Genomic DNA, 16,780 nt, shown 5'->3' with positions numbered 1-16,780 from the left:
AAGCAAAACAAACAAATAAAAGAGGGTAAAATACAAAATAAAGGTTAAATATAGGGATAAATAAGAGATTTAGAGTGATATAAATATCACTCATCATGGCCCTTCCCTCATGAATAAGTGCAGGGCCGTCTTGAAGATTTTGGGGACCCGGTTTTAATATGAAAATTGGGCCCCTAGATTAATAGAAAATAAAGATGGAAGATTAGAGTTCTAAAGATGGAAAGTTGAAAATCTAAAGATAAATCATTGACAAATTTATTATAGGTGGGAAACAAGGGTAATTTCTTCAAATATAAAGTAAAATTTTCAAAATAATATATTTTGGGGCTTTTACAATTTTAGAGGCCCTGTGCTGTTGGGCTCCTTGCAGATCCTCATCTACCCCTCTAAATAAGTGTAAGTCTCGCTGATCGTGGAACAACGCCCTGCAATCATTTACAAGCCAAGAGACATTAGTAGTTAAGTTTCCCATGTGTATTATTTCTTCCCACGGCAAGAGGCTATAAAATTACCTTCTTCCCGCCTTTTCTTTTCATCTAGTATAAAGCCGTGTTAATGGCTCTAATTTTAACTTCAATCATATCAAAAGCATAAGTTGCATACTGGAGCCCTTCAACCCAAGAGCCATATAGTCCCTACAAACCACGGCTAAGTGAGCCTTTTTTGAAGAGAAAAAGAAAGTTTCATCGGTGTTTATTTTTGAAGAAAGAGGAGGAGTGGGAGACCAAGGAGGGGATGGAGAGGAAGAGAAAGTGAAAGTGTTGGAAGTTTTTCCCACCTTAGTAGATTATGTGAAATTGAGAATAGAACCATACGGTGGCGGTCGTCCAATATAAATTTTTAATACGGACAGCTGAAGTAACACTTTTCTTTTTAAACCCCAAGCATTCCTTCTAAGCCAAATGTGCCATAAAACAAATAAGAAGATAACATTGCAAGGGATCTTGCATGATTTGAAATGGGAAGTAACAATTTCTGTAAGCCACTCATTGAAGGGAAGTAACCGATTAGCACTGACTTTGAACATAACCCATATTTTTGTTAAGGATGGAAGGCTAAAATCAACTTACTCAAAAATGATGCGACCTAAATCTAAAACGATACAATTGGTTGAGTAAGCTATTTGGCAAACACTTTGTTACCGAACAGATTTTCCAACTTTATCACCTTTGTTGATTTCACTTAACAATTGTACATATATAGCAATTTTCACATCCTAAACCTGTAATTGTACATTCAAGAATTGTATTTACACATCCAAAATACCATGTTTGCGCACCAAAAATTATGTTCCACATCCAAAGCCTACATTTGCACATCCACACTGCATATTTGCACATCAAAAGATTAAATTTGAACAACATAAAATGCAAGAAGACGAGCTAGACGACAAGATGATAGTGTGACGTCTCTACATATTCAATTTGACTCACCCACCACTGGAAGACAACGTGAGACTGTGAATCAACATGATATACCTACGTCTTCGAGTACGTACAAGGATGTCAATGGTAGACATCACTAATCACCAACGTCATGTCACACATGATCATGAAAAACAGCGATGAGTATGCGTAGATTTTCTAGGAAAATTAGTTAGAGTAAAAAAAAAAATAGTAGTTAGACATGCAATTTCATTACTTATACTTATTTATTGAAGTGGCTTTAGGCACTATTTGTAAGTATTTCGATCTTTCTTATTCACGAAATGGAGATGATCAAACTTAGATACGAACTTTCGTTTTTGATTTGTTATACTACTGAGTAACAGTTATGCCCAAAATATCGCCGCATGCATCGGGTGTATAAAAAGCTAGTTTATCTCTCCCTCTCTCTCTCTCTCTCTCTCTCTCTCTCTCTCTCTCTCTCTCTCTCTATATATATATATATATATAATATATATATATATATATATATATATATCTGTGTGTGTGTGTGTGTGAGAGTGAAAAGCTATTCTATCTATATATATATATATAAAGTTGAGTGAATAAATCTTATGTGTCGTCCTCACAATTAATTCGCGAAATGGAAAATTCTCATGGCTTCTTATAATTTATATGCCACTTGTAAACTGGAGGAAATCTACTACTTATGTGTCGCTTGCATATTAATTCAAGGCGTGTGTCATATTATCTATAGCTAGGAAAAATGATTAAGTTAATCAATTACAATTCTCTTCATTAGGAAAGAGTGCTATAAACATCCTTCAATCAAGCAAATAAACATACTAAAAATTTACTTACAAGAATTAAGAAAATAAATATGGTGATTCGAAGATTTATTTTTTATCATCGTTAAATCATTTGCTCCATCAATACAAAAATCATAATACTACACGTGTTGAGTTCATTTCCCGTCAATCTTGATTGATTAGGAAATACTGTTATACCCATTTGCTGAGTTCACTGCTTCGTCAATACAAAATCATATATGTTAATACATTGCACTGAATTACATATTGTAAGTAGATAATTTGGGACTTCTGCAAGTAATTATGGTAACTTAGATTGGTTAATATATATATATATATATATATATATATACATATATATATTATAATATATATATATATATATATATATATATATATATATATGATGATGATGATGATATATTACAGACCTAATATTATGAAAATTTCCTTCTATTCTTTACCATACAATATTATCCCCTCAATATTTACGGGGTGATACAACTGATAGATTGGAACGATTTTGCATAAACAAATCAATAGATAGGTCTTTCGTAAAAATATTGGCAACTTGCAACTTAGTTGGAACCTGACGAACCAAATTTCCTCATTTGGCAACCATTTCACGAACAAGGTGATAATCGACTTCAATATACGCAGACCTAGACCGGACCCAAACCCAGACCCGTCGTGTCTAACAAGTTTGGAATGAGTCGGTGTGGGTAGGGTCCAGGACCCATTGCCATCTTTGATTGCCATAAATAGAATAACTCAAAGGGCTAGAATCTTTATTTGCAGTGCATTTCTTACCCATATTTTAAGTTGCATTGATTTCTTCTTCGATTCCAAATAGGAACAACAAAACGCGGGGAGTAATATAGATTGTGATCTAAATGATTCTACAACTTTGCACAAGATATCATTATATACGAAAAACAACCCTTTGATTTAATTAAGTAACCTTGAATAGTATTAAAACTCAAACAGTCAAACATATTGAGGAAATTACAATCATGGCTAGAGGTGGGCATGGGCCAGCCCGGGCCTGTTCACGGGCTCGGCCCGCGGGATTGAGTAAATGGCGGACCGGGCGGGGCTTGAAATTTTAAAAATTTGTCCACGGCCCGCGGGTTGGGATCGTGCTTCCCGCGGGCCGGGCCATGTTTTATGTTGTATTTTTGCATTTTTGACAGATTTAGGGTAAAAAACAAAGGGCCCACGCGGGCTCGTGTCGGTGCGGGCCAGAAATAAAATTTCATGACCGTGACAAGCCCACGGCCCATGTAGCGGACAATGGGACAGGTCTCGAGCGGGCTCGGACCGGCCCCAAATCGGGCTGGCCCGGCTCATGCCCACCTCTAATCATGGCTATGTGGTGAGTGGTCAATGGGCGGCCAAAATGTGGTGCAACGATGGTGGAAGAAGGCAAGAGAGAGGGTGAGCGGGAGTGCGCGAGTGGAAGTAGATGTATGGCTGAGTGTTAGCAATGGTATAAATTGTGATTTTATCTGAGCGTTTGAGGTAAGCAGTAGATAGAGCAAATACTATTTCAATCAATTCTTTTTCCAAAAAAATTCACCATGACATTAACTATATCAGCCACTGACCACACAAGTCGCAAATCAATTTTTAAATAATCTCAATACATGATTATAAATTTTTTATCACAAGCTAATATTCACTACTATAATTTCAGTAAAAAATTCTTAAAATCTTAAATTTATAAAACAAAAAACTTCTAGTGCAACAAAAGCTAGTATTTAGTAATCCTATATAGTAAAGGTCGTTTAAGCAAAAGATATACACCTCCTTCGTTCTTTTTTTATTGCAACGTTTTCTTTATTTTGAATTTTCATATTAATTGCAACACTTCTTCACTTGGTAATATCTTCTTTCTATCTCTCTTATCACATAGGTCATGCTACCACATGTACTTTTCCCTCCCACACACAATCAAATGAGACATTAAACAATAAAAATGTGTGCTTCTGGACTCGAACTCATGACCTCTCGTATAATATACTAATGCACTAACCAACTACACTACAATGCTCATGTTGGTATTTGTGGGTGGGGGGGGGGGAATCGTTAAAGACAAATATTTGTGTTTTTTGAAGACTTCAAATTCACATCAATAAATAATACTTCCTCCGTTTTTTTATAGATGCTACATTTCCCTTAAATGGAAATGTTATAATAGATGCTACATACCATAAATAGATTCCTTTTCACCATAAAAATCTTAAAATACTATTAAAAAGTTGGTGGTCCCCCACCTTCTCTTTTAAAATACTCATACTTTTTCCTTAACAAATGTTTTTTTATTCAAAAAGTGGTCCCCTACTTTCTCTCTCTACCTTTCTTAAAAACCCCCCACTTTCTCTATATAGCAAGAATAAAAACACGGAGAAAGTATCAGACATATGACCCAGGACAAGAACTAATTAGTGTCTATTGATTATTTGATTTACATTGATGTGAAAGGTATGTGGTACAAGTTATAGAGGACATTAATCTATATGGTACAAAGTACCAATACCATAGCGACTCTTATTACCAATCTACATATTACTTTGATACATCCAACCTATATAATTACCAAATTACCTTTGTTAAAGTCCGCTAAAAGACTCCAACAATGAGTTACCAACACTCTCACAAATCATTAAGGAGATGATCACTTCCTAGAAATGCTTCTATAATCCCTCAAAGAGAGCAGACTATACCATCTCTTAATCTTAAAAGTGTTTTAGAAATATATCCAATAAAATTATAAAATTAAGTTTCAAAAACTTCAAATAAGTTCCAAAAAAAAATCAAATGAAAAACCAACTTCCTATTTAATAATAGTCCTTAATATCTATCCTAGGATAATATTCCATGATTCACATTAAGGCTCCGTTTGGTAGGGCGTAAAACGTTTTCTCGAAAAACTGTTTTCCTCCATTTTTAGTTATACATTGTTTGGTTGGCAAAATAGTGTAAAACCATTTTCCCTTGGGGTAAAATTACTCTCCCAATGATGAAAAATCATTTTCCTTTCAAAATGAAGGGAAAACTATTTTCCTTATGTCTTTTGTCCACTTTTCACTACCTCCTTACTTTCCCTTTCATTTCATCATTTCCCTTACCTGAAACCAAACAACGGAAAACTAATTTTGGAATTGTGTTTTCCATTGTAAATTGTTTTCCATGAAAATCATTTTACACTGAAAATGTTTTACGCCCTACCAAACGGAGCCTAAGAACATGCTTGGTTCAATATTTTGTTACCTAAACAAAATTAACTTACCTTTAGTTTAACTCTTCCTAAATCCATTACACTTGCATAACTTATTCTTCTTTTAAGTGACAATGATTACCATTCTCTTTTCATCTCATGTTTAATCAAACATTCAATAAAAATAATAATAATTCTCACCATTCCCCACTATTTAATAACCTCCATTTCCATTCAATAGTTTAAACTGAAAACGAACACCACATGAAATTGACAGAAAAGTCCTCAAGGCTCTACTAATGATTCTACTGGAAAAGGTTTGTACGAGAAAAATAGCCCCATTAATGAAAACGATCACCACATGAAGGATAAAAATAGCTTGACAAACATCATTTTTCCTGATCTTTTTTCAATAAGGTGCCTCTTGTATGCATCATGATATATATAATCAGGCCACAATCTACCGGTAGGCTTACGTGAAGACAAGAACATAAGCATCTTCTACTCAAATTGAACTTTTAGATTGTAATAGTAAAACATAACATTAATAAAGCAAATCCTGAAACAAAATTTTCAAAATTGTTCCCAAATCTCAACCTTGATGACAGTAATTTCGACAAAACTAAGAAATAGTTCAAATAAAACCCGAAATCTGGTAATATGGGCATCAAATCTATCGGTAACGACGCAAAGAGAGGGTCTGGTTCCTCTTCCAGGTAGCACGGCGAGAAGGCCTTGCCTTGTGGTTAAGGTGACCTCTACCACGGAGACCTCTGTACTTCTTTCCTGCAGAGGTAAGACCACGAAGCTCTCTGTGCTTGTGGACGGGATTGCAAATCCAGTTAACTCTTGGGTCGTTCCTGATGGCGTTGTGTGCTGTATCAACGAGAATAACTTCGAAATACTTGTAAGTTGAATCCTGCAAGGGAAAGGATATTATAGAACTTTTTATGTTTACTTCGTAAGCAATTCATCAGTTCGGATCATGTAGCAGTTCAGCCTTTAACAGAAAACAAAATTTCTTGGGGAGCGTGATATCTTTCTCCAGAAATTCCAAAAGAAAATGAAATTGTAGGGAACAAGCCCCTATCTTCACTTCATCTAATATACACAGCAAAACCAAATTCACTAATAACACTTATTTTTACTGATAGAAACAATTTTTATTGATTAGAGTTAAAATTGATTTTGCTGATTCTTTATTGTATTTGTCTTATGAGGTTCACTGATTTAAACTAAATTCTAAGAGGTTTTTCAACAATATGTTGATTGTTAAGGCAAGAAATTGGAGAAATTTACAAATCAAAAAGATTGAAAAACAGGTGTTAAAACAATTCTATGGGGTGAAGGAAGAAGAAAAAACTAAAAACTAACAAAAAAGACAGAACTTAAGTGTCTAGCTTCTTGTTCATCAGAACTGGATTGAATGGTTTGTATTATATTTAACACATTAACTATCAGAGATTCAGTTAATGACAATAATCTAAAGTTAGAACAGACCTCATTGATCCAGTAAGAGTTCATAACTCTAAGACCACCCAATTTGCGACCAGCACGCTCTTCAGCAACTGACCTCTTGCTACGCTGGAACTTCAATTGAGTAACTCCCTGGTTTGTAGGCTTACCATAGACAATACCCTTGGGAACAGGCCTCTTGCGACCACCTCTCCTGACACGGACACGGTAAATGACAAATCCCTGCAGTATTGAAAACATTACTGTCATGTAAATTGATGCATACTCTGCAGACCACATATCCATTAGATCCATATAACAACCAAAAACATATTCTTGCACTACAATTAAAAAAAAGCTTACTGCTCTTTCAATTTGTCACCCAGCCACACAAAAAAGAAGTGTAAGCAACAAAATACGATGAAAAAAGGGACCCATACAACACATATCGTAACTTCAAGGCATTCATCAAAAAAAACTAAAAGACCAAACTGTCGGGTTTGAAATCGGAAGCTCCCACATAAATCACAGAATGAGCAAATTTCTGAATCAATAATCTCCTACCATGCTGAATTCAATGCATGGTGGCAAAGGAAAAACGAAATGTGCACATTGCAGGTGCCATGATTTGAACATATTCCCTTATGATGCCACAAATAGGGTTGTTGAATCAATTAATAAAATATCAAAGCAGGATTGCTACTATACCATCCACGCATTGATATATCAGGAGGTCAAATTAATTTTCAAAAAAAAAAAAAACTTCAACATACAAGACACACCAACAATGCAGCCCGAAGACAGACTATTGCCTCCATACACATCCTCAATTACACTCGAAAAACTTGCTAAAATGAAGCTTTAGGAAAAACTTCAACAAATGCAGCCATTAGGAAAAAACAAGAACCATATTTTCTCAATCCCACCTCAGTCTCCCACAAAAAGTTTGCAGAATGAAGCATTAGAACATAAACTACTAAAACCACCTCCATTAACTAATCAAAATGAACACGTAAACTTTGCGACAAATGCAGCCCCAACCATACTAGAGTGCTCTTCAACCACCTCAATCTATCTCCAACTCCTTTTAATCTAAAACCACTTCAGCTTCATTACATAAACAAAAAGTTCAACAAAAAATAAACGATATATTCCACTAACCCAAATTAATATTTCACAAAAAAAAGAAGAAAACTTTATAATTTCAAACAAATCAAAGATTATACCATCCACAAATCATTTAATATATAAAATGTATATATCCATCAAAAATAAATAACCCATTTCATGAAAGATCAATCACCGCAAGATACAAAAAAAGTGAGCAAAACCTAATCATTTCACACAAACCATTCAAAATACAAACAGATCTAAAAATATACATCAAACCACAGAAAACAAAAACCCGAATATCAAAAAAAAAAAAATGAAATTACCTGCTTGGCCTTGTAACCAAGACGACGAGCTTTATCAGGACGAGTTGGGTGAGTGACGCGAACGATGGAAGGAAGTTGACGATACTCCCAACATCTCACTCGTTGCGTAAACCTCATCACATCGGATTGCTTCCTCCTCCATAATTCTTGCATATACTTGTATGCTCCTGTAATACAATATCACAATTAAATCAAGATTTTCATAACTATAATCAACAGAAGATGAAAATTGCAAAGGTAAGAGAGAGAAGAGAGAAAGTACCCATGGCGGCAGAGATGAGGAAAGTAGGGTTGTTTGAGGTCGCCGAAAATGAAATGTATAAAGGGAGAAGGTAGGGTTTTATGTTAGAGGTATGAGGAGGGTTTATTGGGTTGGAGTGAAATGGGCCGAGTTCAGTCCAATCTTTTTTTTTTATTTTTTTTTTCTTCCTCATTAACGTTGTATAAACCTATTTTCTTTTCGTTTTCCATTTTTAAAATTTCTTCTTGAAGTTATTTCAATTTATTTTTTATTGTCTGATAGATGAATTTGGCAGATCTTATACTTATCAATAGGAACAGAAATTTAAACAAAAATAACAAGATATCTATAAGTTAAAATCTCAACTTTCACATATTAATAACACTTAAAACTATAAATGGCAACAGAAGCAATATTATTAGAAATTCCGTAATTAATCCACCTTTATTCGCAATTTATTCGGATGATATGGTGTTCAAACTCGTTATTTATCAAAATTACATCAAATGATTTTGGTTCAGATCAGGTCAGTTTTAGTCTACTTAAGAATAGTTTATTACTCAAAATATCAATAATTAAGAAAATAATTACACTATTTTTTTCTAATAATATAAACATAATTGTCCTATTTAATGTTTATATTATCTACAAGTTGATAAGGTAAAACTAATAATCAGATTCGGGTCGGATTTGTAAGATTTTATTTATGCTCTACCTCCGGTAAGATTCACACCGAATGTCACATTTTTAAATTCCCCGATAATTTTTTAAAAATGGATTGAATTCTTTTTGGATTGTTTACTCTACTGAAAACCAAGTGTTTAACGAATTAAATTTCGACATGTGTCATCAAGTTTTTTTTAAAACAGGTACATGAATTAGAGGTTAGAAATTAGGACACCCTTCTTTCAAGGGAGTAACCCAACGAATTAAGAACAACATGATTATCTGAAACTAGGGTTGAAACCAACTACAAAGTCAACCGTTGCAGCAAAAATAATGTTACTTTTTTTTTGGAGAGATAATTTGATACTTAATCGAATTCTCGAAAGATGTGATCAATTGAGCAAATAGTAAAATTGAATGAGCAACAATTGAATATCATCACCAACGAAAGTCTAAATAATCCATAGGTTGAAATACTGACCTTGGAGAAATTTTGAATCTCCAACTAATTATCTCCTTCGATATAAGGGTTTCATATACCATCTTTTTAGCCCATATGAGACCATTCCTCAAACCTAAACTTTAATAACCAGAGTAGAAGTATGACAAAGATGATAGGCATGAGTTATCACCCGCCAAAAAGTGACCACCATTTTCCAATTTTGCCCATGCTTTGTCTAATGGCATTACCCATGTGGTAACAAGAGCAGATTGTTTCGTTATCAATAAGAAAGTTAATTTCGCTTCTTTATTTTAGTTTAGAGGTGCATGGGCCAAGTAGTCGATACGACTTTGGCCTAATATGAGCCCGCTACTATCCAGGACAGGCACAAGAGGTCCGATGGTGGGTCTTGAGCCACTTATAAAAATCATCTTTAGATTTCAGCTCGAGCCCGGTACAAGCATGTGGGTCAGTACGATTGGTGCACAACCCTATTCTAATTGCTAAAGTAGTTGAAGATATTTGCTTTGTTAGGACTCATCGTGTAGATTTTGTCTTCTACATGTCAAATTGTAAAGCTAATCATACAAGTATGCAAGATACAAAGTTGAAAAATACGATGAACGTTATTTCTCCATATTCAATATAGATAATATTGTTCGCTATAAATTTAGACAGTATTCTTCAATATGATGTTGTAGGGACTCCTCTATGAGTAAGAAACTAGTATTTTGGTCAATTATCAAATATATTATTATAATTTCATAATTTATTATATTAGCTTTTCATAATATTCAGTCTACTACAAAATTGGAAAATGTTATGGCATGATAAGTTGTTCAAAAATAATTTCTAAGAAATTGGAGATAAAAATAACAATTTCAATGGAATTTGGGTAAGAAAATGTTATTATTTGATAAATAGGTTAAAGATCAAAAAGCTTGTCTACATATTTTTTTTAATTACATATAATTATAAAACTTTATTATGTTTTACATTGAAACATTAAGCATTGAAATTGTAATGGAAAAGTGGTTGAACTCTCACATTTCATTTCAAAGGTCACATGTTTGAATCCTAATAACTACATGTTGTTAATATTTTGATTGAGATTATAAACATGTGTATTAGAAGTTCCAGAAGACTGCCACTTGTCACAATTTCTTTGATAGGAACGCCTTTTAATATATTTGTATAGATTAGTAAAAAAATGCAATTCTTATTTCCTTTGAAAAGACCCCTCACATATAGAAAGAAAGCATGAATTAGAAGTTTTAGAAGACTGCCACTTGTCAAAATTTCTTTGATAGGAACGCCTTTTAATATATTTGTATAGATTAGTAAAAAAAAATGCAATTCTTATTTCCTTTGAAAAGACAGTAGCATATCGATTCTTCATATACAAATTCCCCCCAACCCCACCCCAAAGAAAAAAAATAAAGTCCATCTTTACCTGAAACATGCACAGCAAAATCAAATGGGAAGGAATATCCATTGAAAGGTTTCATACAGAGCAAACAACTTAACAAATCAATCCTAGAAGTACAAAAGCGCAGAAAAAGAATCTCAAAAATTTAGCAGGAAACTACTAGCTTGAAGAAGTAGTAGCCATGAGCCCATGACACCCATAAATCAGTAATGGCTGAGTTATGGATTGCTTCCTCTTCCATAACTCTTGCATATACATGTATGCTTCTATAACATTTTATTCATACAATATCACAATTAAACCAAGCTTTAGAAAAGAAATAAAGTACCCATGGCGGCGGCGGCAGCGAAGAGATGAAGAAAGTAGGTTTGTGTAAGGGTCGACTAGAAATGAAATGAAGAAAGGGGAGAAGGTAGGGTTTTATGAAGTCTGAGGAAGGTTTATTGGGTTGGAGTGAAATGGGCCGAGTTCATATAAACCTACTTTCTTTTCGTTTTCCATCTTTAAAATGTCTTATGAATTTGGTAGATCTTGTACTTATCAATAGGAAGCAATTTAAACAAAAATAACAAAATCTATAAGTTAAAATCTCAACTTTCACATATAAATAATACTTAAAACTATAAACGGCAACAGGAGCAATATATTACAAATTCCGTAACTAAGCCACATTTATTCGCAATTTATTCGGATTATATGGTGTTCAAACTCGGATTTTATTTATCAAAATTACATCAAATTATCCTGGCTCGGATCAGGTCGGTTTAGGACTAGTTTATCCCTCAAAAAATCAATGATTTATAAAAATAATTACACTATTTTTTTCTAATAATACAAACATAATTGTCCTATGTAATGTTTATATTATCTATGAGTTGATAAGGTAAAACTAATAATCAGATTCGTGTCGGATTTGTCAGATTTTACTTATACTCTACCTCGTAAGGTCATACCGAATGTCAACAACATGATTATCTAAAACTAAGGTTCAAACCAACTACAAAGTCAACCGTTGCAGTAGAAATAATGTTACTTTTTTTGGAGAGATAATTTGCTACTTAGGGTGCGTTATGTTCAACTTAAAAAATTAAGTTTCAGGTCCAATAAGTTCAGATAAGTTCAAATAAGTTCAGATAAGTTCAGATAAGTTGCAATAAGGTCTAATAAGTGCAATAAGTTCCAATAAGGTCCAATAAGTTCCAATCAGGTGCAATAAGTTCCAATCAGGTGCAATAAGTTCCAATCAGGTCTAATAAGGTCCAATAAGTTCCAATCAGGTCTAATAAGGTCCAATAAGGTCCATTTAATAAACATTTGTATTATTGTCCACTATTTTGTTATTCATAATTTCATATCACTATTAGCGGATTATGTTATTATTAGAATTTTAATTAAAGTACCACAATGATTATATAGTATTATACTTGTATTAGTGTATATTATTTTATTATTTATTTGTATTATGTCTATTATTTTATTATTTATTTGTATTATGTCTATTATTATATTCATATTACTATTAGCTGATTATGTTATTATTAGAATTTTTTTATTAAAGTACCACAATGTATAGTATTATACTTGATTTATTGTCTATTATTTGATTATTCATATTGCTATTGAATAATATTATAATCATGGTCAAATAATAATAATTATTATTATAATTACAATATTTTGCAATTCGTCTTTAAATAACTAGAGATAACATGTTTTCGTTACTAATAACTATGAAAGATATAAATGTTATCAATCAGGTTAACAATAATAATAATAATAATAATAATAATAATAATAATAATAATAATAACAATAATAATAATAATAATAATAATAATAATAATAATAATAATAATAATGTTTTTGTCTAATAAGGTCAAATAAGTTTCAATCAGGTTCAATAAGGTCTAATAAGTTTCATTCAGGTCCAATAAGGTCTAATAAGTTTCAATCAGGGTCAATAAGTTCCAATAAGGTCCAATAAGGTCAATCAGGTTCAATCAGGTCCAATAAGTTCCAATCAGGTTCAATCAGGTCCAATAAGTTGAATCAGGTCCAATCAGGTTTAATAAGTTCCAATAAGTTCAGTTCAGGTTCAATAAGTTTAGTTCAGATAAGTTCCAATAAGTTCAGGTCCAATAAGTTGAATAGAACGCACCCTTAATTGGATTCTCGAAAGATGTGATCAATTGAGCAAATAGTAAAATTAAATGAGCAACAAATGGATATCATCATCTACGAGAGTCTGAATAATCCATAGGTAGAAATACTAACCTTAGAGAAATATTCAATCTCCGGCTAATTATCTCCTTCAATATAAAGGTTTTATATACCATGTTTTTAGCCCAGATGAGACCATTTCTCAGACCTAAACTTCAATAACCAAAGTAGAAGTATGACAAAGATGATAGGCATGAGTCATCACCTGCCAAAAGATGACCACCATTTACCAATTTCGCCCATGCTTTGTCTAATGGCAATATGGCATCACCCATATGGTAGCAAGAGCGAATTGTTATTTAATTAGAATGCCTACTTGGTCTTATACTAAAGAAAAAGGAAATAGCTTGGCTTTTTATTTACTTTGAATCACAGAATTTGGCGAACTCTAAAAATTCACCTTAAAATCCAATTAATAATACTCCTATATGGGATCTGAATAAAAGCTACAGAAATGAAACAACGAAACCAAACAACAAATAGCAGATCTGGATTAAAACAGAAAGCAAAAATACACTATCTCAACACAATACTCTACTACTACTCTAACTGGTCATCAATCGCACTCCATAGCAGGCACCATTTTAGGCCAAGCAACACCCCCAATTTGTAACATTCACTTTTCTCATGTACTGTTATATAACCAAAAGAATCAAAGAAACAATCAGGCAAAACATTACTTCATGTTATCAGGCTCCAACGCCCCACTCCTCCTCCTTCCTCCCACTTTCCTCCTCCTTCCTCATGAAGTCATGGCTAACTGAACAACCCGAACATCGTCCCGCCCTTACCGTTAATATTAAGACCTTGATTGCTACCACATTCAAGATGAGATGTGTTCAATATTCTTCCATCAAATACTGACAAATCACTTGAAAAAAGAAATTTAACTTAGTACACCTTACGCCATCAAAAAATAAAACAAATCCCCACACCAGTTTTGCGACCGATTTAGTGGTAGCTAAGGATGTTTGCGACCGTCATAATCGGTAGCTAAATTTTTTTGCGACCAATTTGCGGTAGCTAAACTAATTTTTTTTTCAAAAAAATTTTAGGGGTAGCATGTGCTACCCCTTGTTACCAAGTGGCTCCGCCACTGGTTTCGTTATCATAAACAAAGTTAATAGTCACTTCCTTATTTTAGTTTAAAGGTGCATGGGCCAAATAGTCAATACGACTTTGGCCTAATATGAGCCCGCTACTATCCAGGACAGGCACAAGAGGTCCGATGGTGGGTCTTGAGCCACTCACAAAAATCATCTTCAGATTTTAGCTCGAGCGGATTACAAACATGTGGGTTAGGGCGTGCGAGTGTGGCGTTTTTGGAAATCTTGGCACAACCCTAGCCCGACACGTTATTTCCTTGGTCTGGCGGATGTGGCACGAGGCCCACTAGCCCTACATATGGGCCAGTACGATTGGTGCACAACCCTATTCTAATTGCTAGAGTAGTTGAAGATATTTGCTTTTTTGGGACTCATCTTGTAGATTTTGTCTTCTACATGTCAAATTGTAAAGTTAATCATACAAGTATGAAATATACAAAGTTGCAAAATACGACGAACCTTAATTCTCCATATTCAATATAGATAATGTTGTTCGCTATAAATTTATACAGTATTCTTCAATATGATGTTGTAGGGACTTCTCTTCGAGTAAGAAACTAGTATTTTGGTCAATTATCAAATACATTATTATTCACAAATTTCATAATTGATTATATTAGTTTTTCTTAATATTATGTCTACTACGAAATTGAAAAATGTTATGGCATGATAAGTTGTTCAAAAATAATTTATAAGAAATTGGAGATAAAAATAACACTTTTAATGGAATTTGGGTAAGATAATGTTATTATTTAATAAAAAGGTCAAAGATCAAAAAGTTTGTCTACATGTTTTTTTTAATTACATATAATTATAAGACTTTATTATGTTGTACTTTGAAACATTAAGCGTTGAAATTGTAATGAATTAGTGGTTGAACTCTCACATTTCATTTCAAAGGTCATGTGTTTAAATCCTAATAACTACACATTGTTAATATTTTGATTGAGATTATAAACATGTGTATTAGAAGTTTCATAATAGTGCCACGTGTCTCAATTTCTTGATAGGAACGCCTTTTAATATATTTATATAGATAGATTAGTAAAAAATGCAATTCATATTTCCTTTGAAAAGACTTCTCCCATATAGTAGCATATCGATTACCATATGCGAATCCCCCACCCCACCCCAAAAGAAAAAAATTAAAAAAGCAAAAATAAAGATTTCTCATATTTTATTCCTTGAATGGCTGAGCATAAATCACTTGAAAAAAATATCAACTTAACAAATCAATCCTAGAAGTACAAAAGCGCACAAAAAGAATCTCAAAAATTTAGCAGGAAACTACTAGCTTGAAAAAGGAGTAGGCATGACACCCATAAATCAGAGCCACCTACGGTCTCACATTAGTCCTAACGTGATACCGTTCAAGTTCAACATTGAGCTGGGGTAAAGTGATCAGATGGAGGTGCGACGTCGAGATGGGGGGAAAGAGAGGGAGGTGCGGCTCAAGGGGTTGTCAGTTGGTGGCGAAGTTACGCCGGTAATGTTGGCGTCGGCTCAAGGAGTTGTCGATTGATCCATCAATGAAAAAGTAAAACTCTAAAATGAAAAATTGCAATTTGAGAGATTATGAAGGATATGAATAATTAAACAATAACAATTTATAATCAAAGTTCAATAAAAGAGAAAACTTAAAGGACGAGAAAAACGAAGAACACGACAAATAAAGGGCGTAAGATGAAGAGAAGAAGGTAATCCCAAGAGGAGAGAATAACGAACTGCAGAAAAATAGGGCGGAGACTCCATTTTTTTTTTTTAAACAGAAACCAAACACTAGGGGGGATCCCAGGAATTGGGCCACCCTAAAGCATCCTTTCGGATGATTACAGAAAAACGATGATCAGGAGAATCAAACCAATAAGTTAAATTTGAACAAGAATGACCACGTTGAGCCATCCAATCCGCTGCAACATTCCCTTCCCGAACTCCATGATTGATATGAACCTCCGCAAAACTTTTTAAGTCTTCCCCTGTATCCAAAATAAGAGAATGAATAGCCCACGAAATTTTCCAAATACGTTTAATAGCTTGAATAATACTAAGGTTATCCCCTTCAATAATTAACTTGTCAATCCCCAACATTCTTGCACCAATAATGCCTTCTCTAAGGGCCCAAGCTTCAGCCACCAGAATAGACGGATCAGCGGTTATGGACCTAGCCCCACAAAGCCTAATCGCCTCAACCTCATTTCTAATAACAAAGCCTAATCGCCCCAACCTCATTTCTAATAACAAAGCCTAAAGAAGCCGAACCATCATTTAACTTCGACCCATCAAAATTAAGTTTATAAAAACCCGACGGAGGGGCAATCCAAATGATATTATTTCTTGGAAGCTTAGGAGACCTACGAGACAACCCTTTATT

At 33.7% G+C, this 16,780-nt stretch overlaps 2 protein-coding genes across 2 annotated transcripts; both read right to left on the bottom strand.

Annotated features, from left to right (window-relative positions):
• Nucleotides 1-5,913: 5,913 nt before the first annotated feature.
• LOC104900949 (60S ribosomal protein L15) lies at nt 5,914-8,727 on the bottom strand. The gene is made up of 4 exons (XM_010688487.4): nt 8,568-8,727; nt 8,306-8,472; nt 6,915-7,112; nt 5,914-6,333 (listed from the first exon to the last, which is right to left on the bottom strand). Exons 1-4 carry the CDS (start codon nt 8,569-8,571, stop codon nt 6,088-6,090), a joined length of 615 nt encoding a protein of 204 aa, XP_010686789.1. The 5' UTR covers nt 8,572-8,727; the 3' UTR covers nt 5,914-6,087.
• A 7,461-nt stretch (nt 8,728-16,188) lies between these two features.
• On the bottom strand, nt 16,189-16,638 carry LOC104901018 (uncharacterized). Its single transcript, XM_010688560.1, has one exon. The coding sequence runs from the start codon at nt 16,636-16,638 to the stop codon at nt 16,189-16,191; it is 450 nt and encodes a 149-aa protein (XP_010686862.1).
• Between the last annotated feature and the right edge of the window lie 142 nt (nt 16,639-16,780).

The sequence above is a fragment of the Beta vulgaris genome, chromosome 8, assembly GCF_026745355.1.
Source record: "Beta vulgaris subsp. vulgaris cultivar EL10 chromosome 8, EL10.2, whole genome shotgun sequence".
Lineage (NCBI taxonomy): Eukaryota > Viridiplantae > Streptophyta > Magnoliopsida > Caryophyllales > Amaranthaceae > Beta > Beta vulgaris.
Note: the sequence above shows the minus strand (reverse complement) of the source record. Positions and strands in the feature narration are given on the sequence as shown.

Excerpts from the sequence above, each read along its gene's own strand:
- LOC104900949 (XM_010688487.4), bottom strand. Across the intron at positions 7,113-8,305 it reads TTGGTTACAAGGCCAAGCAG|GGATTTGTCATTTACCGTGT; the intron begins GTAATTTCATTT and ends TCAATACTGCAG. Across the intron at positions 6,334-6,914 it reads ACTCTTACTGGATCAATGAG|GATTCAACTTACAAGTATTT; the intron begins GTCTGTTCTAAC and ends TTTCCCTTGCAG.
- LOC104901018 (XM_010688560.1), bottom strand. The coding sequence starts at position 16,638 with ATGAGGTTGGGGCGATTAGGCTTTGTTATTAGAAATGAGGTTGAGGCG.